The sequence below is a fragment of the Barbus barbus genome (assembly GCF_936440315.1).
Source record: "Barbus barbus genome assembly, chromosome: 44".
Lineage (NCBI taxonomy): Eukaryota > Metazoa > Chordata > Actinopteri > Cypriniformes > Cyprinidae > Barbus > Barbus barbus.
In genome coordinates, this window is record NC_136722.1 from 18,149,031 (window position 1) to 18,173,694 (window position 24,664).

The 24,664-nt window shown below is 35.8% G+C and overlaps 2 protein-coding genes across 3 annotated transcripts in view; one reads left to right on the plus strand and one right to left on the minus strand.

Moving 5' to 3' along the window:
- Positions 1–18,618, minus strand: part of LOC306862944 (phospholipase D1-like) — a 33,155-nt gene extending 14,537 nt beyond the window's left edge. Inside the window, exons 1-10 of one of the 2 annotated variants that reach the window (XM_079406054.1) lie at positions 18,555–18,618; positions 7,890–8,066; positions 6,613–6,779; positions 5,937–6,079; positions 5,179–5,290; positions 5,036–5,101; positions 4,884–4,942; positions 4,714–4,806; positions 4,107–4,259; positions 3,878–4,027 (exon numbers count right to left, since the gene is read on the minus strand). In XM_079406054.1, coding sequence (XP_079262180.1) covers positions 3,878–4,027; positions 4,107–4,259; positions 4,714–4,806; positions 4,884–4,942; positions 5,036–5,101; positions 5,179–5,290; positions 5,937–6,079; positions 6,613–6,779; positions 7,890–8,034 — 1,088 coding nt within the window. In that variant the 5' untranslated portion in view covers positions 8,035–8,066; positions 18,555–18,618. Of the gene's footprint in view, positions 1–3,877; positions 4,028–4,106; positions 4,260–4,713; positions 4,807–4,883; positions 4,943–5,035; positions 5,102–5,178; positions 5,291–5,936; positions 6,080–6,612; positions 6,780–7,889; positions 8,067–13,351; positions 13,476–18,554 lie in introns of those variants that run through there. The other variant, XM_079406053.1, reaches the window with a different exon arrangement.
- A 3,966-nt stretch (positions 18,619–22,584) lies between these two features.
- LOC306863576 (growth hormone secretagogue receptor type 1-like) lies at positions 22,585–24,292 on the plus strand (the record flags this gene model as incomplete). Its single annotated transcript, XM_079406997.1, has 2 exons — positions 22,585–23,377; positions 23,985–24,292. 2 exons carry the CDS (start codon positions 22,585–22,587, stop codon positions 24,290–24,292), a joined length of 1,101 nt encoding a protein of 366 aa, XP_079263123.1.
- Positions 24,293–24,664: the final 372 nt, after the last annotated feature.

Sequence of the window (24,664 nt, forward strand, 5' to 3'; positions counted from 1 at the left end):
TTCAATAAATAATAATTATTTTAATTATAATTTAATATAAAAATAAACTCTAATCATCCTATTTTCAATAAATAAATAAAAACAGTCACTGCTCGCCATATATATATATATATATATATATATATATATATATATATATATATATATATATATATATATATATATACAGTGCCCTCCAAAAGTATTGGAACAGTGAGGTCAATTCCTTTATTTTTGCTGTAGACTGAAAACATTTGGGTTTGACATCAAAAGATGAATATGAGATCAGAGGTTAACATTTCATCTTTTATTTACAGGTATTTTCATCTGGATCTGATACACAACTTAGAAGATAGCACCTTTTGTTTGAACCCATGTTCTTTTGTTTGAACCAATGTTACCAAAAGTATTGGAACAGATCAAATTAACAGGTTAAAGTGAAAAAGACTTTATATTTAGTTGCAAATCCTTTGCTTTCAATAACTGCGTCAAGCCTGTGACCCATTGACATCACCAAACTTTTTCATTCTTCTTTTGTGATGCTTTTGCAGGCTTTCACCGCAGCCTCTTTCAGTTTTGGGGGGTTACTCCCTTCAGTCTCTTCTTTAGCATGTAAAATGCATACTCTACAGGGTTTAAGTGTGGAGATTGACTTGGCCAGTCTAAAACCTTCCACTTCTTGCCCCTGATGAACTCTTTGTTGTTTTGGCACTATATTTTGGGTCATTATCTTGCTGCATGATGAAGGATCTCCCAATCAGTTTGGTTGCATCTTTCTGTAAATTGTCAGACAAAATATTTCTGTAGACTTTTGAGTTAATTTTGCTGCTGCCATCATGTGTTACATCATTAATGAAGATTAATGAGCCTGTCCCAGAAGAAGCGATGAAAGCCCAAGCCATTACATTACTTGTGTAATGTGTACTATAATGTACACCTGTGTGCACTGTGTTTCAGATGAGCTTGTATGTTTGGGATCATGAGCCTAAACATACAAGCTTTCTCCTTTTGTTTTCCGTATACTTGTCGCTTACAGTTAAAGTCCTTCTCTGATTTTATTGTTGTTTGCAACGTTACTTTTCAATATTATTATTATTAATAATAATATATTTTTTATTATTATTATTATTACAATACAGTACAATAATTTAGCTTTATAATAAAAGTACAATAAAAGTACTTTATAATATTATTATTATAAAGTACAATAATATTATAAAATATACAATAATTTAGCATTATTGGCTAAAGTTTCTTTCTCCAAACTTTAGCCTTTCCATCACTTTGGTCCATAAAATCAGTCCATAAAACCTTGTCCCAGAATTGTTTTGGCTTGTCTGCTATTCTTCTTGCTAATGAGTGGTTTGCATCTTCTGGTGTAGCCTCTGTACTTTTGTTCATGAAGTCTTCTGCTAACAGTAGATTGTGGTACCTTCACTCCTGCCCTCTGGAGGTTGTTGCTGATGTCACTAACAGTTGTTTTAGGGTCTTTCTTTACAGCTGTCACAATGTTTCTGTCATCAACTGCAGATGTTTTCCTTGATCTACCCGTTTGAGGTGTGTTACTTAGTACACCAGTGGTTTCTTTCTTCCTCAGGAGATTCCAGATGGTTGTACTTGCTATTTCCAGAGTTTGTGCAATGGTTTGATTGATTTTTCATCTTCTCTCAGCTTCACAATTGCTCGTTTTTCACCCATAGACACCTCTCTGGTTTCATGTTGGTTACACGTCTAACTAACTATAAATGCAGTCTGCACGGATCTGAAACTGAGCGCAGACATTCAGTGCTATTTATTGTTTGAATAATCCATTAATAGGACACACCAGGGCAACAAAACACACCTGTCAGTCACATGTCCCAATACTTTTGGTAACATGAAAAATGCGTGGGTTCAAACAAAAGGTGCTATCTTCTAAGTTGTGTATCAGATCCAGATGAAAATAACCTGTAAATAAAAGATGAAATGTTAATCTCTGATCTCATATTCATCTTTTGATGTCAAACCCAAATGTTTTCAGTCTACAGCAAAAATAAAGGAATTGGCCTTACTGTTCCAAATACTTATGGAGGTCACTGTATATATATAAAAAAAGAGAAGTGACTTTTTAACCGGGTATGCTGAGTGTTAAGATTAAGCACAACCCCCCCCACACACACACACACACACACATCGTTTTTAAAACACACTCAAAGAGGAAAACGCTGTGGCAGGTGTCGAAGTATGGACATTCCTATCTTATTTGTAAATTAAATTAATCTCCAATCCTTCGTCTATAGTTTCAGGTTTATCCATAGTTATTCGAATGCTAGAAAACAGCTGCTTTTCCCAAGTAAAAACCGCCAAATAACGTTTACACGTAGTTTCGCTATGATACGGAATATTCAGAGGGTGGGGAGATGGGGGATTACTCCCCCGCTCAATATGACTCTGCATAGACTGAATGATTCTATTATTATTAATATTATTATTTTATTTAGGCTAATTTTTTATTAATTTATTTTTTATTCCCAGTGAATAGGAGTTAAAACTCCCACCCGGGTGACACTACTCCAATAACAGACAATAAAAATACTAAAATAATAATAATAAAAATATATATATTATTATTAATAATAATAATAATAATATTGACAAGTAACGTTACAAACAACAATAAAATCAGAGAAGGACTTTAACTGTAAGCGACACAAGTATACGGAAAACAAAAGTAGGCTATTGTTTCTTATTTTTTCCCGATGTTTGTTATTATTTAAAATTTTATATACATTTTTATAAACCTTTTTTTATTTTTTTTATTTACCACTTGTTGACAATAACGTCTTCAACATCGTCTATGACCAGATATGTTTTCAGTAGACTTTCAAAATTTGCTTTACTTGAGAAAGCATGAAAATATACAGTTATGATGTTTTTTCATATGATTTAGTCAAATTAGTTTTGCATTAAACACAATGTAATTTTCGGCAATCGAGATCTGGCAGCAACAGCGCATTTTTCCGCTTGTGCGAGCGCTTCGAGGACAGCTTACCCCATGCATGAAATCAGCCATCTACCAGCAGAACACTGAGAACGCGCTACAATCCAGACGAGTTATAGCAACAGAGAGGAGGCGAAAAAGCTGCGGAGAATCCGCTTACCCGGAAGCTTCTGTAACTGACATAGATTTACAGAAAATTACCGTTGTTTGTCAAATAAATAATTTTACATACTTATTACCAACACTTTATTCAGCTGTAAGTCACATCTCAAATGACAAGGGATCAACTTATAATCATGTTTACATTAATTAGCCCGTGAACTCATTCTCTCAGACGGCCTGGGTATGCGGCGCATTCGCAGCTTATATGGACGGAACTAATATATATATATTATTAGTTGAAAAAAAGGGTAATATATATTATTATTTAGTAATGAAGTCTAATAATGAAGGTTTAATCATTTATTTTAATAAGCTATTAGTTAGCTTTAGTGTGCTTTGTAAACCCAAATGATCCTATTATTATATAAATATTATTATTATAGTAATATTATATATAAAACTAAATTTAATATAAAAAAACTTAGCTAAAACTTTTAATCATTTAAGCTTAATAAGCTAAAAGTTAACTTTAGTGGGCTTCAAATAATTTTTTTCATTAATTAAATGATAATATATAATACATATATATAAATATATATTTATATATTAATTTAAACATATAAAGCTAAATGCTAGCTAGTATTTAAATTTTCTGAAGAAAATGTGAGTGGTTCCTGGCCGTGTAAAAGGTTTAGAGGGATGTTGCAAGGGTATTGCTAGGTGGTTGCTTATTGGCCCAAGTCAAAAGTACCCACCCCAAAGCATCTATGGTATGAACTTTTTAGTGACTGGATGCATGTAAAAAGCAATATTTACCATTTAGATGGGATATTCTTCTGATCATTGGCGAAGGATCCAAAGCGGTGCTCCTTAAAGAAATTGCTGCCATACTTGCGCACAAATTCATCGACGGCCTGCCCCCACCAGCGGGCGTGACGGTAACTCGTGAACTTCAGCACCAGAGCCCTTTAAAAAGCAAAAAGCTCTTTCACTTTATAAGTAAATTGTCAACATTCTGCCTCAATGACCATGTGTGTTCACACACCTGGACAGACTGTCTATGCGGACACCATGCTTTGTCTCAGTGTCTTTAGTGTCCATTTTGATGCCGAACGCCTTATCCACTAGCAGGACGAATGAGATGGCACCTGAATCTGGCTTCATGAGAACTAGGAAAGAGTCCTTCACCACCATCCACCTGTAAAGTGAAGTGAAGTGAAGTGAAGTGACATACGGCCAAGTATGGTGACCCATACTCGGAATTCGTGCTCTGCATTTAACCCATCCAACGTGCACACACACAGCAGTGAACACACACACACCGTGAACACACACCCGGAGCAGTGGGCAGCCATTTATGCATTTATGGGAGCAGTTGGGGGTTCGGTGCTTTGCTCAAGGGCACCTCAGTCGTGGCACCTCAGAGAGCGCTGAACATTCACTCCCCCCACCTACAATCCCTGCCGGCCCGAGATTCGAACCCGCAACCTTTGGATTACGAGTCCGACTCTCTAACCATTAGGCCACGACATCCCACAAAAAGTAAGAAAAAAAGTGCCTTTACTAGAAAATCATCTTGCTGTATTTTAAAGCAGGGTAAGTTGCATGGTGATTGTTTTGTATAGTTTGAATATGAATGACACCAAACTGACCGTTTAGACCAGCGGTAGCACATTTTGCTGTGGCCACAGCAGTTCAGTCCAGGAATACGGTGACCCCCTGACCTTTTGAGAACCATGCCCTCCCTGGGAAGGAAACAGGGTCACAAAATGCAATTATATATCTATAAATGTTTATTAACCAATAAATGAAGAGCTCTTACAAGCCTTTTGGTCCCAAATCATGAATGAAGGACAGCTGACTCACTTCAATGAATTCCATCTATGGCACAAAACAGAACAGGTTGTTAATGCATGTAATTCAAGAAACAACATACGGACTGAAATATTGTACATAATCCAAATATACACATACTGTTGCATGGAAGTTTCTATACATTTGCATTTTTAGCAGCTTATTCAAGTAGTCTTCAAGTTGTCTCTGTAAAGGAAATCACACTAGTCAGACACCAATCATATGACGTTGTCAGCAGTGTATCAGTGAAACAGGAAACTGACTTTTCGACTGGACACTTGCTCTTCTCTGGCCAGTTCTTCGCCTCCTCCCCGGGGTAGACTTGGCATGTTCCGTTCAAGGTTCCTGTTTATAGTGTGCCTCCGCTCCGCGTGACTATTGACCAAAAAAAAAAAAAAAAGATGGCAAAGACAGAGGAAGAGATCTTAAGATTGCCACAAGACAGCAAACACAAAATCAGCTTATTAGAAGGATTTCTGAAGGATCGTGTAAGACTGAAGACTGGAGTAATTGCTGCTAAAAATTCAGCTTTGCCGTCACAGGAATCAATTAGTTTAAAAAATATTAAAATATTTATTTTAAATCGTAATAATGTTTTACAATATCACGGTTTTTTATTACTGTATTTTTTATCAAATAAAAGTGTTAGTGAGCTCAGCCTTAGTGAGCATAAGAGACTGAAAAATAAATTAAAAAATAAGGTTACACTTTATTTTAAGGTGTCCTTGTTACAGTTTAGTTATATATTTAAGTGCCGAGTAATATTAATTAACTATGTACTTACTATATGGTTAGAGTTAGGATTAGGGATTGTCTTAGAGTTACTTGCATGTTATTATGCATAATTTATTGTTAATATAAAAGTAAGTACATGTAAAATGTGTAACAAGGACACCTTAAAATAAAGTGTTACCAAAAATAATAAAAAATCTTGTAGCGTACATGTAAAATAAATTAGAATATAATGTAATATTATAATAATATAATATAAATTTACATCATTTAAATTAATATTAGTCACCTGCGGGATGGCAGTGGAATTCTGAGGAAGGTCTTGTAGGTGCGTAGTTCCCTGTGAAGCTCCATAAAATGTTTCTCCTTCCTTTTTATCAACCAGGTGAAGTTTCCATGTCTCATCTCTATCTTAAACACTGCAGGAAGCGCCTGGATACATGAACAGCCAATAGAAAAAGTGATAAATAAAATAAAATCTTTTATGATTTACTCACCCTCATGTCGTTCAAAACTGTATGCTGTTTTCTGAACAACACACGTTAAACTGATGGTGCTTTTATTGTGTCTTTTTGGACCTTGACAGGTGGTCACCATGGTTAAAGTAAAGTAAAAGTAAAGTATAAAATTAAATTAAATTAAAATTAACAGCAGTTGGGTTTGGAACGACATGATGGAGGGGACATAACTAACTATTTCCTAAATATTTAAACTATTCAAACATTTAATAAACTATTTCCAAATACGAGGGATGAGTCTTCATTAGATTAATTAACAGGGCCTTTTGTCATTAATCTTCTGAAAAACTATTTTGCATGTGCTAAGTATTTTCTTATATAGTGTCCAAATCTCCAGGGCAACATGTAAATTGCCTTGGCAACCTCTAAATCTCCCGGGCAACAAATATTCCTCCTCAGCCCACATACTAACACTTCATGAAGGGGAACGGGAGTGGGAGATCTCACCTTAGAGACGCTTCTCTGGGAGGTGATGTTGAAGCGATCCTGTGCAGAAGTAAAGCGTTCCACCTCCAGGATTTTGGCGGTGATGGGAAGCGCAGTAAGAAATACACGAGCCTCGGTCTCTTTAAAGCCTATCGTTTTATATACTGCTGAGAAGGGCATGCGGTTTTCTGTGGAAAAAAAATATTACAAATTAATTTCTGACAGTTATATAAGTTTGGGCTTGGTAAGACTTTTTTTGTTTTTAAAAGCTGTCTCTTATGCTCATAAGGGCTCTGTTTATGAGTTTTAATCAAAAATACAATGAAAACAGTAATGTTGTAAATTATTATTCAAAAAAAAAAAAACCTATTATTTGAATATACAGTATATTAAAATGTAATTTATTCCTGTGATGCAAAGTTGAAATTTCTTTAGCGTCACAAGATCCTTCAGAAATCATTCAAATATACTGATTTCTTGCTCAAGAAATTTATATTTATATATTATTATTATTATTATTATTACATATTTATATATATTTATTTATTTAGGGCTGCCCTCGGCTAAGGATTTTTCTGGTCGACTAGAAGTCATTCATTTGAAGAATTAGTCAACTAATCGCACGTTTATTAATAAACCATTTAAATCATTAAAATGAGCCTTTAATTGCCTACATAGCCACATGCATAAAGCTTGCCACAGTACCCCGGCAGAAGTAATGATTATGAATGTGTCGGGAAAAGCACTAAGGAGAATGCATTAATATTTGAATAATTTGATAAACCAGTGTTTTCTTTGTTCTCGGTTTAAGAGATGAAGTCGACGACACTGACTCGTCATCTCCGCAGTAGTGATGTCTGCATGTTTCATACGGATTACATAAAGAATTTGTTTTCCATTTTAATTGGTTCATTTGACATTTCACTCTATATAGATATATCTTTAATGTCTGTAAGGCATGTAAAAAAGCTTTAAAAACTTTGTTTGTCTTTTCTTATCTTTAATGACACGTAAGTCTCAAATTGTTGTTTTTTTTCAGTTTGTAGCCTAATGTATTAAAACACCCCTTTTCTTTTATTTATTTATTTTCCTTTTATTTTATTTGTCATTGCCTATCATTTTTATTTGTTGATGGTTGTATTAGTCTTTGTATACTGTTTTTGAGCATTAATAAAAAACTAAAAATTAAAAATTCAGCAAACTTCCATCTTCTTTTTTGTCTTTCTTCTGTAGTTTTATATTAACATAGATTAATTTATAAAGATTATTTAGTGATTTTACGCCTTTGTTTCTTTTACCTGCACTATTGGGGTCCTGGCCATCAAACTCCTCTTCTCCATCGCCAATGTCGAGTTCTCGTGTGTCCAAGTTCTCCATGATATCGGTCATATCATTGGCCACCAGATGCAGGGTGCTGACCGTGGGTTCTTGCTGTCGCAGCATGGCTAACAATCGGTCAGCCGGCCAGGGCACTCCTTTAAGACACACAACACTTTGTTTAACAGGAGAAATGAGGAAGTATTAAAACGGTTTGCTTTTTAGAAAAAGACATAAATCCTTCAAACATTCATGGAATGGTATGAGATATGATTGTTTGAATATTGTCTCCACAATAGGGAATGTCAAACAAATGTGTGTGTGAGCATGTGTGGTGTGGCTTGTTTTTGGAGGAGGTGAAATGAGGATTAGAGTAACTCATTCAGACCTAAACAGGAGACTCTGCTGACCATGACTAAACTGAGGACAACACATGGCAGTCTGCAACCTCCATCCGGTTCCTCTTTCCTTCTAACAGCTCACAAAAGGTTTGAGATGCATAAAGACATCACATACAAAACAAAAATCCCCCATTTGTCCAGATAAGCTGCATGTCCCACAGCAACATTCATTAATGTAAAAACAAACCTCACCTTTGGCCTGTGCACATTTCTTTGCACAGTCCAATGAAAGAGACAAGAATGAGTGTTTTAGTTTGAAGATAACTTAGTGCCTATTTAAAATCACTGAAAAAATTTTTTTTTTTTAATTGTCCATAACGGTGTCATAGTACACCATCATTCAAAAGTCTGGGGTCAGTCAGATTTTTTTTTTAAAGAAATTAATACTTTCATTCAGCAAGGACATATTATGAAATATCTATTTATAATGAATGTTTTTTTCTATTCATCCAAAAATCCTGAAAAAAAGTAGCATAGTTTCCACAAAACTATTAAACAATATTAAACAATTGTTTTCGACATTGATAATAAGAAATGTTTCTAAAGCACCAAATCAGCATTTTAGAATGATTTCAGAAGGCCCATTTGACACTGAAGATTGGAGTAAAAAAATTCAGCTTTTCCATCACAGAAATAAATTACATTTTAAAAATATATAAATTATAATATTTTTTTTATAACATTACTGTTTTACTGCATTTCTGATCAAATAAATGCAGCCTTTAGGAGCATAAAATACTTTTTTTTATCTCACTGACCCCACACTTTTCAAAAGTAGTGTATATTGTAATCATGGCAATTTCATATTGAGCATATCTTCCATTTTCATATCCTCATATCATGTTTTATTTATAAGAAATTCATCGGGAAACTCTGGTGGAGATGCTACATTTGTCTTACTAGGAAATGGCACGTCACATCTCTGTAAAATGAAAGAATGTGTCAGCACTAAATTAAAATCATTCACTCTTCCTATCAGTGGCAGAACTGAATAAAATAAGGAGGATGATTAATTCGCAATGATAACTTAAGACTATTGTTTAATCTAGACCTCATATTGAACAACATTATGATTCCTTTAACACTTGGCATGCTGTGTATGTGTCATGTGAGCGGGTCTGTGGCGTCCAGGTGAGTGTTTCGCTCGTGTATGATGGAATCAGGCTTGTTAGACCCTCTCAGAGTGATGTCCTGTTGAAGCACAACTCTTGTTTCCATGGATTTCACTTATTTAATCAGGGACAATGCACATTAATAACACAAACAATATGTAAAATGCACAAGATTTAGCCAACACTGGCAAATTTTCATCCGTAGTCCCTTTTGGATGTGACCTGGAGCCATCAAAGCCCATTATAATCATCACATCTTCAGTAATAGTTCAGACACTTCTCTGCTGAATGAGCTGTTAGCTTACCTAAAGTGTGATTAAGAAATAGTGGATTTTCGTAACCACAAAAGCAGGATGAAAATAGATCTGCCCTTACTTCCTCTAAGATGATTCTCACTCTGATGCAAAGGCTGTTGAAGAGAAGCTCATTTTAAAGAACATAATACTGCATCATCACATCAACCTGGGCTAAGGTATCGAGGTATAAAAGAATCAGTCTGACACTAGCAATCTCTAGTCAACATGCGATATTTCTCTTTTAGACATTATTTTTGGAAAACTGATATGCTTCTTGGGATAGGACTTGCTATTGCCGTGCTTTAAATGAAGCTGAGACTCATGCCAAAGCATAATAATTTTTATAATTATTTTCATGCTATGGCCAATAAATGGTTGATATAAAAATTCTATGCTATTTTGTCTAAATAAATAAAAAATAAAACACTAAAAACTTTTAAATACTTCAATAGGCATCACATTATAAAAAGTATATTTAGAGATTTGCTAAAGGTTACATTTATTAATGTGACATTAAATTATTAATGTCTTTTTAATTGCCTTTTTTTAAAACTAAGCATTAGATGACAGCGAAGATAATCTAATTGTAAGAAAAGGGGAAATGAGCATGCACAATTAAATATCAAATATCAACCTATAGAGTATAGATCGATCAATATGATCCGTAATATTGGTTGATATTGCGCACTCATACTAAATCTCAAATTCTGAAAAACAAAAGTGTATCTGCATCTGTGGACTAAATGTGTTTCAAGGAGGCTTTGAAGAGACAGATCAGAGGTTTTCAGCTGTTTGAGAGATCTTGCAGCATTATCACTGAATTGGCTCTCATCCACCAATTCACATCCTGTTATGCAAAAAGAAAAGCTCAGTTTGGTAAATGGAGGCTCAATGGCTCATATTACAGTGATGAATGGAAACTACTATAAACAGCCATAAACAAGAGTTAAAAAAAGCATGTTTGCCAAGGTAACATAATAACTTTGTCCTCTTACAACGGTAAGCCACAGACACGCGGATGTGTGAAGGTCAAAGACTTTATTCAAATATTCCTCGTTTTATGTAAATCAGACAGTCAAATAACCTCGAGTTCCAGTGCACAAATATACATTTCTCGCATTTGAGGAACAAATGACAGTTTCAATAGTCACCAAAACACTAATTCACACTTCTCATACTGCCACTCACTTTCGCTGAGAAACTTTCACCTCCATCAGAATGTGGAAACAGTTCATTTCTGATAAGATGAGGAGCGCAAACACACATTTCAACAGTAGTGGAAACCGCCTGTGTTTTTTCACTGATGCACCTGTACGTGTGAAGACAGACGGTGATAGATCGGCTCAAACTCGACCGCAGAGCAACTTCAAAGGCAGATGCCCACCACCACTACAATACAAACACCCTCAAGCTCTCAACGCCCAACCTCATGCTGCTTCAAGTGTCAAAATGAAGCACACTGAAGACTGCTTATCTAGTTGATCTAATCCAGAAGGTGCATCACACATTCAGTGGCCTGTGTCCATTTCAAAGGTGTTTAAAATGTTTTGGGAAAGAATGATTGCACAATACTCAGGAGTTTGTTGAAAATCATGCACGTGCTCGATAACTAAATCATGTGGCTTGATTTGGAAGGCTGTTCTATTCATTCTCTAAGCAAGCAGGGTTATGATTTTCTACCTGTGAGACAATAAATCGAATGCTAAAAACAAATAGATAAGGCATCCGAAATAGGGTTGTACCATAGAGAAGAGTATCGTGTATTAGTCAGAGATATCGCCTGTGGCTGATGCTTTTGACGATATGATGATGATTATTATTATTATTATCAGGCTAGTATTATCATCTAATTAATATTAGGGCTTATTTATTCCATAGTATTTCTTTTTACATGTTTTTTTTACAGTAAGTGCGTTATAACCAATCACACGCGTTCAGATTTTTTCTTGTTCAGTGCATGCTCTTGCTGACTGAAATACACTCTATCACTCTCATGATAAACAACCGAGTGCAGCTGTATGTGCGATGTAAGTATAAGAGATTTATTCATCATACAGTACAGATAGCTTCACTGATTATAACGGTAGTGCGCCAAAGTCAGTAATGATGCACTTTGATAATGTTCTTTGCATGTTTTCTGTAGATGCTGTTTGAAAAACCAAGGAAATGTAAGCACTATAATTAGTAACTTACAATGTTTCTATTAAATTGTTATCATGAAGTACAAATTCAGTCATATTAAAATATTTTATGACATGACATCCTTATGCTACTTGACTAAAAATATATAATGTGTTGTTAATAGATTAAACTAACGTTTGGCTGCTTTAAGCCTTACCCTGGAGATGGTTCACTTCCCAGCTATGAAACTAAATAAATAATTAAATAATGATAATATCGTGTATCGCAATCTCACAGGCTGACGAAAGAATGATACTAATATGGAGCATATCACCCAACACTAATCCAAAACATATTTAGGGACCATAATTTCATAGATTTAACAACCAAATAATCTCTAGACAACCACCTCAGCAACAACATTTTGTCAGGAACCACCTAGAAATGAACTGGAACCATTTAGGGCCATAAACACTCACATTCTCTTGTAAAAAATTAAATGCTTTGCCAAACTAGATTATGTTGTTTTTACTTTCCCCCCCCTGCTTTTTCTGCTTTTAAAGTGGCAGGTTGCACATTAATCATTTATAATCTGGCTTTTAATAAAAAAATAAAAAAAAGACTGCATGCTCAATAGTTAAAGACAATCCAGGAACTTGCGAGTTACTGACCCATGCATTGTTCCGCAGGTTGCTCCAATGGGACTATCCCTGTAATTAATGCACAGCCAATAGTGCTCGTTGAAAGGTATCTGTTTAACTGGCAAGTGACTGAGTCTTTTCAAACAGTCTTTTATAACATGCTTACTTATCACATTTAAAAATATTGAGTCAAGTGTCCAAACATTTTGCTGCCATTGTATCTTACATGAAGCCATTTTCCCCAAACATCGCTGGTGCGTGGAACCTTATTTTGATATTAGGTCAAACACGAACCATGTTCTGCACTGAAAAAAAAGCTCCAGAAAGCCACATTCGAACCAAATGCAAATCCAAGCCAATGTTTTCCATGTATATTGCAAGTGTTGGTGTGAAGCATGAGCCACCAGACACAAATTAGGTAGGTGGACAGCACACACTGTAGGAGGAATACGCTGCTCTCTATAAAGAGAGACGTTTTAATTTCAATTCAATTAAAAATATTTTTTAATAGATATAATGTCTGCATATATTACAGTGACATTCCACGGTGACTCACGCTCTCTCACATACATGTGCACAAACATCTCGAAAATCACACCCTCTGCGCAAACACAGATCTTTCTGATGGCTCAGTGTGCACAAATTTTTTTACTAGCAGTCACACATGTTGTAAATATCACAAGTCACCCAGAACAGAAGAGTTCCTTCCTTATTTCTGCCTGCTTGAAACGCATCTATCTCTCTCTTTTAAAAGACAGCAGAGAGATCTGAAAATTTCATTTCAACTATTTAAAAAGAGGATTAAATGTCCATTTAAAAAATATGCAGAGTTGGTATGACAATAAATTTGACGTTTAAGAATGTTCACTAACCTGCCCGTGCACAGGCAGAGATGCCCCCATCATTTCGGTTATCCTCAGCTTCTTCTCTCCAGAAAAGTCAAACTAAGCAGAAGCGTGTAATACAGCCAAACACAACGATACAGCGCTCACAGGCAAACAGCAGTGTGTGTCGGAGTATATATCCAAGAATAATGGGGGCTGAAACAGTAGTCACATGCCAAGAGGAGGAGGAGCCTTACTAGACTTACAAGAGATGCACCAACCTGCTTCTTATGCCATATGTTTTGTGTGCTTTTTTAGCTCTCCTCTTGGAGGCTGACATTTCATGCTCAAAAGTGCCATTTAAGTTAATATTTGCCAGATGATTCAGGGCCAACATCTTATATAACACTTATCTCCATCTCGTATCGCCAAGTAGATTGAGTCTACACACAAACATCACATTCATCACAGCCTTCATTTGTTCAGCCATCAGTCTGGATGCACACCAGCTTCTGGACTCCTATATCATTTAAAACAAAGCAACAAAGCAGCAAAGCAGCGTTTGAGCCCACAGTGCTTGTTGTTCTCTGGGAGAAAGCTGTTATTAAATGTTCATCTCCTGGTAGGACTGCATTGCAGATGACATGACAGTCCATACACACCCACACGCCACATAGTCACACATAAAGAGAGTTTGAAATGGAACACTTGTGGCTCTTTCAGCGGTGATGGAAACCTGAGATACTGTAGAAAGTAACAAAAACGGCCACTACAGATGGTTAAATGTGATAAAGGACATAACTGTGATGTTTCTTTACACAAACACAGGCAGTAGCCATTGAACAACTCATATTACATTGGATGAGACAACACAACCCTTACTTACATCCCTAACCAAGTGTTATATTTAGTCATCAACAACCCCTAAATAAAGGGTCTTTTCCTTTTTCAAGCCACATTTTAGGTACACATTGTTATTTGTATAAAATGTCATAAAATTATTTTTTGGTCCTGACCAATAACAATACCACTACTACTACTAATAATAATACTATTACTGTACTAGTACCGTATTATTGTATTTACATGCTTTTTGTGATTTGTGATGCCTACATTGCAAAAAAAATAAAAATAATAAGTATTAAACTTAAATAATATAAATACACTATCAAAAGATTTTATATTACATGATTTCTATTTCAAATAAGTGCTTTTTTCCCTTTCTATTCATTAAAAAATCTTGAAAAAATTAAGTATTCCAGTTTCCATAAAAACATTAAGCAGAAGAACTGTTTCAGCATTGATAATAATAAGAAATGCTACTTGAATATGAAATCAGCATACTGAAATTGTTCAAATTTTGCTGTTGCAGTAATACATTTTCTCATCACAGAAATAAATGACATTTTAAAACATTAAAAAAAATTGTAATTTGTAAAAATATTTTAGAATGTAACTTTTTATTGTATTTCTGATATATGCAAAAAAATTATTAAATTAAAACAAATAACAAATAAAATCTTACTGTCCAAATGTTTGAATGGTAATGTACATTGCTATGAGTTTAATGTGTTAATTTCACAATTAATGTCATTAAAATAATTTTTTTTTAATTATTAAAGGAAAAGTTCAACTCCAAAATGAAACTTGTCTTAATTTACTCAATGCTGGTAATCAATCAGTTGATGGTCCCCCATTGACTTCCATAGTATTTCTTTCCCTACTATGTAAGTCAATGGGGACCAAAAAATGTTGGTTCTTCAAAATTCTTTAAAATATCTTCTTTTGTGTTCAACAAAAATTGGAAACTTTTTACAGGTTTGGAACGACATGAGGGTGAGTAAACGATGACAATTTTCATTTTTGAGGTGAACTATTCCTTTAATAAAATAATTTTGTTAAAATAAAAAATATAATGTAATTGATCAATTCCCTTGATCTGCATGCAAATTCCATCATTAAACAATTCTAGTGACTAATTTGAGTAAATTTGTTTAAAATCAAACATTAATTCAAATGCTGCAGCAAACCTGTAAATCATTTACTGTATGCATCATGCACAGATCAGAAATTAATCTTCAATTTAGAATGTAAAACAAGCTATGTTCTGTAGTCATTCCCACCCTTAAACAATATTAGATGGAGCCATCTATGTTGATCGGTTTTATCCAGCCACTGTGTGCTGGTGATATGTTAACTGCATGTCCAATAGAACGCATTCTGCCTACTGTTTTTCTATGGGCTTATATAAAGAATTACAGAGGAGGGCTAACCACTGCCAGGAATTTCTCCCCTTATTTATTTATTTTTGAATTGAACATCAATGCACAATGAAGGCATGTTACCAGCTAATGCTCAGAGAGCAGATATATATGACACTGCTGAGCACATCCGCAAACAAGCACTGAATCCACACAGAACCATTACTACTCTGTTTATGACTACAGCTAAACTTTTCAAACGAGCATCTCCATGTTGTTTGGATCATCACTGCATTCCACTGGTTCCCTAATGAGATTTGCATAATGTATTATTCTAAACAAAACACTGCAGAGCAGACATGATCAAGAGTAAATCTGTGGAACAAGCACCCTCTAGTTGTGACTGACATGTATTGCATTTTTCATTTCCTCTTTTGCCTACAAGCAAGTGACTTTAATAATGTTAAACTCACTGTGATTTGATTAAACACTGCTTGTGATTTAATTTAACACCAGTTCTGCTAATTGTAATTCTGTCATCCCTAATAAACACTGTTATGCTGCTCGGTATCTGTCTGCTGTTGCGTCAAACTAAACTTCTCCTTTTGGGGATTAATAAACAGATTTAGAGAGTTGTAGAATTACATCACTTGCTCACCAATTGATTCTCTGCAGTGAATGGGTGCCGTCAGAATGAGAGTCCAAACAGCTGAAAAACATCACAGTAAACCACACTATAGTCATGTGGATTACTTGTGTTGTTGTTTTTATCAGCTGTTTGGACTCTCATTCTGACGGCACCCATTCACTGCAGAGGATCCTTTGGTGAGCAAGTGGATTGGAAGGCCAAAGGGTGAGTAAATACTCAGCAAATTTTCATTTTTGGGTGAACTATTCCTTTAAATGACTATTCCGGTTTACTCGTGATGCACAACAGCATCTGTTTATCATGTTAAACTGAAGACAGAGAGACTGGGTGTGTGTCTGGTCACAGGACTTTCATTAAACTGGCAGACATTCCTGTCTTATTGAAAGTGGCTCACAAATGCATATCAACAAACACTTGGGTACAAACACAAATCTAAAACCGCTAACAAAACCACACGAGCTTTTCAGCTCTGTACAGTCAGTGCACTGAATGACTACATCCTCATCCATATTTTGTACATTACTTCATAATAAACTATTCTAAATGAAACAAACACAGTGTATCTTAGGATCTATTGCTCATCCTCACTTGAACTCAACTTCCTGTCCCTCGAGAAAAAAAAATTACAATTACACATAGACCACAAGCTCCATTTCCTCTTTCCTCAAGCCCAACGCACATGCTTGGTCATATCACTATTTTACTTTTAAAAAAATTGTAAAAACCACTCTAAGGATTGACCAGAAAAAAAGGTTCTCAGATATAAAACTAGGGGCCTAATGGTTTCATGTGCAATGCAAAGAGGATCCAAAGCATGATGATGCACATGAACCACAATGAGAGCACAGGACACCACCAGTGACACCCAAAGACAGTTTTCTCCGAACTTGCTCATGTGGCCAACATGCAAAAGTGGTTACTCATCTCGTACAGCCCCCTGTGATCAATAAAATGAGGAGGAAGGTTGATGTCGCTACAGGGGAAAAGGCAGTTTAGCAAGTCTTGTAGCTTGGCAACACTTTTATCAATGTAATGTACCGCAGATATGATGTATAGATTAGGCGTCACCTCCTGTATAGCATCAGCATTATCATCTGACAGCTCTGCTGTAATCAATGGACCTGTCATATCTCATGATCACCGGCTGTAGTACTCAGAAACCACACCCGTGGGTCAAGGAATGTGCAGTAGTACACAATTATGGCCTCTACTCAATACATACACATTATCTAAATGTGTGTTGTTGTCAGAAGTGGAAGTTAGCCTCATTAGGGTACAAAGTGTAAAATACAATGCGAAACACACGTCAAACACCTTCCCACTAAGTCAACCATACACTCCCATTCTGTGCCAAGATCCTTGAGGGGATCCTACTGATATGACAAGAAACAAAATGGACCACACACACACACACTTTACAGGACTATGCAATACAAAATGATTATAATAAAACCCATGTTTATGTAAAGGTTAATTTGCTAATCCTAAATCCTGATTTTGTAGCATATTAATCTAGGAAATGAAGCATACGCTACTAATCACACATTATTTGGATAAATCTCACAAAATCAGCCAGGAATTGTCCAGACCACAATCCACAGCCAAATCAAATGGGGAAAACAAATAAATAAAAATTGCCTTTCCCCATCAGTGATGAATGTAAAATAAAATGTAAAAAGAAGACTGTTCTCGTGAGTGCGGATCATGATCTCCTATAAAAATAATATATATATATAAAGCATTCTAAATTGGCATCAATGTAGTTCCATGAAGAACTTTTAACATCCATATAACCTTTTAATTGTACACATTGTTCTTTCTATTCAATTGTTGTAATTAGATTATTAAAATCTCTTCACACTAAGAAAAATCCTTTCTGATCCTTTATTTTTAAGAGCCTCTTTATGAGAAAAGGTCCAAAGGATGTATGAGGTTCCAAGAAAATATTAACATACAATGAAGTACACACAGCTTTTTGTTTGTTAGCCTTTACCTTAAACCCGTCAGTCAGTTGTAACAGCTATTGTAACTAAGAATCAGTTCTAGTTTCTGAAGTTGCCCTGCAGGTACAGCAGGTTGTTTGCCTTCAAAGAACATAATTGCATTCTTTGAAAGGTGTCACGCTCAAGTTCTTACTGTACCTAATCTACACACATTAAATCCCAATGTGTCTCTTTCGTACATCCATCTGATGTGATGCAGTCCAGAAACAATATATGGCTGCAACCTTCTGTAGCCATGCGTTTCAAACCTGTCGCTCTGCAGTAGCCTACACTGCATAGAGGTCTAGCCTTGTACTCTGCCTAGATGTCATTACTTTTCCGCATGTTAAAACTTACTCAGATCATTTCTACCCTCAGACCAGAGCCTTCTTTAGTCATACAAAGTAACGTTAACATACCTGCTAAAGAACTGAAGGCACGTCCGCGCTGTTGTGAATCTGCGTCTCGAGCGCTAGAGGAGGTGAATGCAGATCATCTGGCTCGCGCTTCCTCTTCTGCACTGTTGGACCCGCCCATTTAAATTATGCATGGACGTCCACACCCTCAGAGATGTTAATAGTTTTAAAAATAACAATTAGAATGTTCTCACGCTTATATTTGTTTTTAATCTGGTTATGAAATATATTAAGGAAGTAAAAAGTACACCCAAATTTAAATTTGATTAGCCAAGAAGCCTTCCAAAAGTGTTCATAAATGTTAATATCACTCGGATTGTTTTTGTTTTGGAGATTTATGTGGCCAGAAGTGTTCTGGGAGGACTTTCCGTTCTTAGAGTTTGTGGCATTTTAACCTTCTTTGCTGTTCTCTCGCGCGAGCGTCGCTCGAAGTGGGGTTTTCTCAGTATTCCTCAGGTTAGAAGGATACAGCTAAAACTAGGCATGCGCACATCAATACAAAGTATTTTTTGTCACACTGTACAACGATATTTACTGTTTTGGGGGGTAACGTTAGGTGTAGACGTTAATAAAAACACAATCTAATAGGTAGAAAATTTAATGTATTGTTAGCTTCCGGTTTTAGCTGTATCCCTTCTAGCCATAACCCTTTTAGAAGAACCAAACTAGTCCATTTTTGTCTGAAAAATACGTTCAAGCCTAATGAATATACAACTTAAAAGAATCACCACAGCTAAACACTCCATAAATGTTTTTAATTTTAGGCATAGGCTTAGGGTTTTGGTTAGATTTAATCGGTAGTGACTAATTATCTTGATATAAGCCTAAAAACATCATTTAGAAGAGCGAAGTAATGCGCGTGCTTGTGTAGTGTATGCGCGCGTCTCCGTTGCCGCATCTGAATCATTGAGAAGGGTCTGCAGCCAGACCCAAGCTCTAATCTCCAGACCGACTTGCATGCAGCAGCAGCGGAAACCGCCGGCTGTTTCTCAAAGCCTGTGAGCTGCCTGCCCACCCTGCGTTCACATACACGCCCTGATAACAAATAAGAATTGCTCCGTAGATAATTAGGTTTTGATCCAGGCTGATTAGAGGTTCACTTCTGCACTCCTTTTATGTTTTTCTGATAATGCTTTTAAATTATGGACATCAGTTTCCCATGGTTACGACATTTATCTCTTTATCTCAACTAAAGCACAACTTGCATCACAGGCTTCTTATCCAGGCATTAACCTACGGTCTTAACCCCTTCATGCATGAAAAGCCATACATCCCTACAATGACTTTTAATCACACATGAAGGAAGTATTTTAACTTCTCATCTTTTGCGTTTTAGCATAACTTCAAGGTTTCCGAGACATCTAATGGACAGAAGAGACCTCTTATAGGCTACAGAGCAGGGATATTTTAAACATATGCAATAACAATGTGCAATAACCTTATATTTATTTGCTACCACCTCCATCCATCCCTGCATCTCCTTCTATTCTATTCCATTCTATCATCTATAGCTCAACTGTATACATACAATAATTTCTGTTTCAAATTATTATTATTTTTTTGTTTATTTATATTTACATATGTGTATTTTTTTATTCTCATCTTATTTTTATTGCCTGTGTGTCGTTGTTGTCTCTGTGAACTGGAAGCTTATGACATTAAAACAAATTCCTTGAATGTGTAAGCATACTTGGCTCTTTCTGATTCTGATATCTTGTCACACACGATCAGATAGAGAGAGAGAGAGAGAGAGAGAGAAAAGCTATCACTGGGACGATATCAAATATAGGCCTACTAGTACAGTAGTACACTTTATGTAGGCTACTAAAGTGTAGGCCTACTTTTAAGGTACTAATATGCATTACAGACTATGGACAGATCTAAATGAGAAAGACTATCTATCATAACAACTAAAAGCAGAGTAAAAATAGAAAGGAATCTAAATAAAAACAGGTTTTAAATGATCCCATTTTACTCAATGTGTTAGCTTTTACTACAACAAAATTTGAATTTTAAAACAATTCTGTATTTATTTTGAGTACGGTCATTCTTTAGAGGTCTGTCTTTCTTTTTGTAGTGTCTGGCTTCAAGGATGATAATGGTTAAATCATGTTTCAAGTATTTCAAAATTGTGTGTGTTTGTGTGCGCACGCGCACAAATGAAGTGTAAATATTATCTATACACCAAACCGGATGCAACTTTCTGTTTGTCAGGGCTTTTCTTATAATCCTCACATTGAAACACAATATACTCGAAAAAACAAGAAAGGGGCTTTAAAATTGAATATTTATTCACATTGAAACACAACGTTGTTCTCTAAATTGGTAGAATTAATTCATTACTTTATAATTCATTACTCTATTTTGACATATTTTGTGCTAGCAATTTGTGATAGATGCCAAAACTGATGTCTTCTAAGAGACAATGCTGCCATCGTGTGGTCAAAATCCTTATCCACTTAAACAATTATAGAAGACATGTAATACATTTACCCTAATATATTTTATGATTTAAAAAATTATATGGCTTCTGATTTATTTTTCCAACATGCCTATATCTAAAACAGACACTTTTGAATCAGACTTAAAAAATAATTAAATAAAGCCTTTGTAAAATCTGGCTTACACGCTTAAGAAAAAATGTTCTAAACAGTGCCAAACAGTTCTTTGGCTTGTAAGAAAAGCTTTTTTTGGTGCTAAATTGATTTTTTTGTTTTTTTATAAGATTCCATTAAAAACCATTCTTTGAAAGTGCTATATAGGACCTTATGCTGTTATAAACGACCTTTTTAATAATAGTTTATTGTCATTAATATGAGTATTATTATTATTAAGTGTATTTATTAATATTTATAGTACTATTATTAATATTATTGTTATGTATTATTTAATTAATGTTTTTTACCACTCTATCTGCTTGGTCTTATATGTATGCCATTATGGTTTTACATTTTAAAAAAGTGCCATTTAGGTACTTTTATTTTTTGTTGACGTGAAATTGTAGCAAAAATGACAATGTTCTCACAACAGTTATTAGCTGAATACGTCATAAATGATAATTCACATTGAACATGATGTTGTTGGGTATGAAAGCATCTGAAATACACAAATGAGTTTAGAGTTACAGTGTGCCTCTTATATTTGTTTACGTAAAAACAGTTATGAAGGCCAAAATTACAAAAAATGGTTAATGTAATATAAAGCCAGGGGATAGCTTTACTTTGTGTGTGTGTGACTGAGCATGTTTACGAATAAACCCAAATAATAATTTAAAAACATCTAACAATATGGATCATAAATGTATTATCTCTGTTACTTAGTGAAGAAGAGGAGAAAAGAATCCTAGAACAGAGCAGGTCACACTTACATGTTCTGTTAAATTAACAAGAACACAAGGCTGATATGGTTCTAAATAGAACTGTTACCACGTGCAAAGAACTTTTAAAGAACTTAATTTTTAGAGTGATAAAACAGATAAAAGTTTAAAATCCAGCAATTTTTCGTTAAAAAACTAAATATGGCCAAACAAACAGCAGCCGTCAAACAGCTTTCAGCACCCTGGACAGCAGCAGCTCACTATTTATTCAAGCAAAGCGCGAGGATTTATTATTTCGGCTATATTCGTTTGTATAAGATGATCTGATCACACCGCCAGATGGCATAAAACGAACAGAAATGCCCTTCACCTAATAAATCAACTTTCAGGGCTCTAAGAGCGTTATTTGTCTCTTATTTGTTAGAAATGCTCTAAACGCTACGAAAAGTCGCAAGCCCACAAAATACGTCGCAAACGAAAAGACAGTTTGCACTAAATCTGCATTTAACACTACAATTAATCCGGGCATCCAGTGCGCATGCGTGGAGTGGATCGTGTACCCCCTGCGCGCAGCTCTGGGCACATCATTGACAGGTTACTCGCGTGCACTTCTCATACTGTGCATTGAAAACCTGTAAGATGTGCATGGAAACAACAGCTGGGTGGAAATCACGAGGTGCCATTAAGTCAATGCAAACCCTCTAAAATCTCATCACAATGACTAATTGGACAAACGTGTCCAGCTGCCCGTTCAGCATCACTTTATGCGCTGAGGACATTATGGATAGCAATGCAACTGCTGAGGACTTTGAGTATCCCGTCCATCTCTTCCCAGTCCCTATCCTGACTGGCATCACAGTGACGTGCTCTTTCCTGTTCCTCGTCGGAATTGTTGGGAACCTGTTGACCATCCTGGTGGTCACCAAATACAAAGACATGCGAACCACCACCAACCTTTACCTCTGCAGCATGGCTCTCTCAGACCTGCTGATTTTCCTCTGCATGCCTCTCGACCTGTACCGGGTCTGGCGGTACCGACCGTGGAACTTTGGCGACGAGCTGTGCAAACTCTTTCAGTTTGTGAGCGAAAGCTGCACGTACTCCACCATCCTCAACATCACCGCGCTCAGCGTGGAGAGATACTTCGCCATCTGTTTCCCCTTCAGGGCAAAAGTCATCGTCACGCGGGGTCGGGTAAAAGGGGTGATTTTACTCCTCTGGACTGTGGCTCTGTGCAGCGCCGGACCCATATTCATTCTGGTTGGGGTCGAGCACGAGAACGGCACCAACCCCTGGGAGACCAATGAGTGTAAAGCCACCGAGTATGCCATCCGCTCCGGACTGCTTACTATGATGGTGTGGGTCTCCAGCGTGTTCTTCTTCCTCCCGGTCCTCTGTTTGAGCGTGTTATACAGCCTCATAGGCAGAAGACTGTGGAGAAGAAAGGAGAATCCTGTCGGACCCATTTCTAGTCGGGAAAAGAACAATAAACAAACGGTCAAAATGCTGGGTGAGCTCAACGATGCCCTGCAAAGTCTGACAAATAATATTTGTATATTTCAGAATCATTTAATAGATTAACTTTACAGCTGGTACCACTCGGAAAATCGTACAACAATTGTTTAATAAACATTTGTATAACCTATTATTGAATAATTTTATAAACATTTACATTTAACAGGACACACCTGCTAATTAAATCACATGTGCAAAATAAAGTGAGTTAAATATATATATATATATATATATATATATATATATATATATAAAATAAATTATTGTTATTAAATCTATCTTCATCATTATTTTGATAATCTAAAATTCAAATAAAATACATTCTATGTATAAATAATGCTTTTTGTATATTCGACATAATAACCTAACTTTATGGACCATTAACCATGCTATTAGTGGGAATCAAGATATGCAACTTCCACCATAGCCTACTTTCATTTATAAAATTCAATATCGAAACACTTCAGTCAGATCGGTCACTGATTCTGATTTACTTCATTGTCAAAATGTCTGACTCGTACTTCTAAAATATATAATAAAAACTTTAATCCTTTTGAAAACGTTAGACTAAGACATGAACTCTCTTTCTCTCTCTTTATCAGCTGTGGTGGTTCTAGCGTTTGTTCTCTGCTGGCTGCCGTTCCACGTGGGTCGTTATCTCTTCTCCAAATCATCCGAAGCCAATTCTCCTCTCATCTCCCAAATCAGCGAATACTGCAACCTGGTGTCATTCGTGCTGTTTTACCTCAGCGCCGCGATCAACCCCATCCTCTACAACCTCATGTCAAAGAAGTACAGGAGCGCGGCGTGCAAACTGTTCAGAGTGAAGCGCGCTCCTGGACGATCGGTGCAGAGCATCGTGAACGCCGAGAGTTTTTCGGTGTGTCATGAATACAGCTGGAGCACGTGACCGAGGAAAAGCCTCGATCAATAAATGTGCACTTTTTTAACAGACTAAAAAAAATCTTGACGAGAACGACAAGGACAGTCAACATTAACCTCATCATTTTTAATTTCAAACATATAAAAGCCAGTGCTTATGTTCAGTTTAGCCTGTATATAGCAGTAAAAATAACTTTATCCAACTGCTGAGCCCTGAAAATTACATTATTAAATTATATACTAATCTAATGCTGACTGAAACTTTTTGGAATTAAAATAATAATAATAAAACACATTAATTTAGCGTTTTTGTTTGTTTTTTTGATGGTGGCATTTAAGGCATAACGTACCTAGTGCACACACCATATATTATTGTAATTTATGAAAATGTTTATGCACA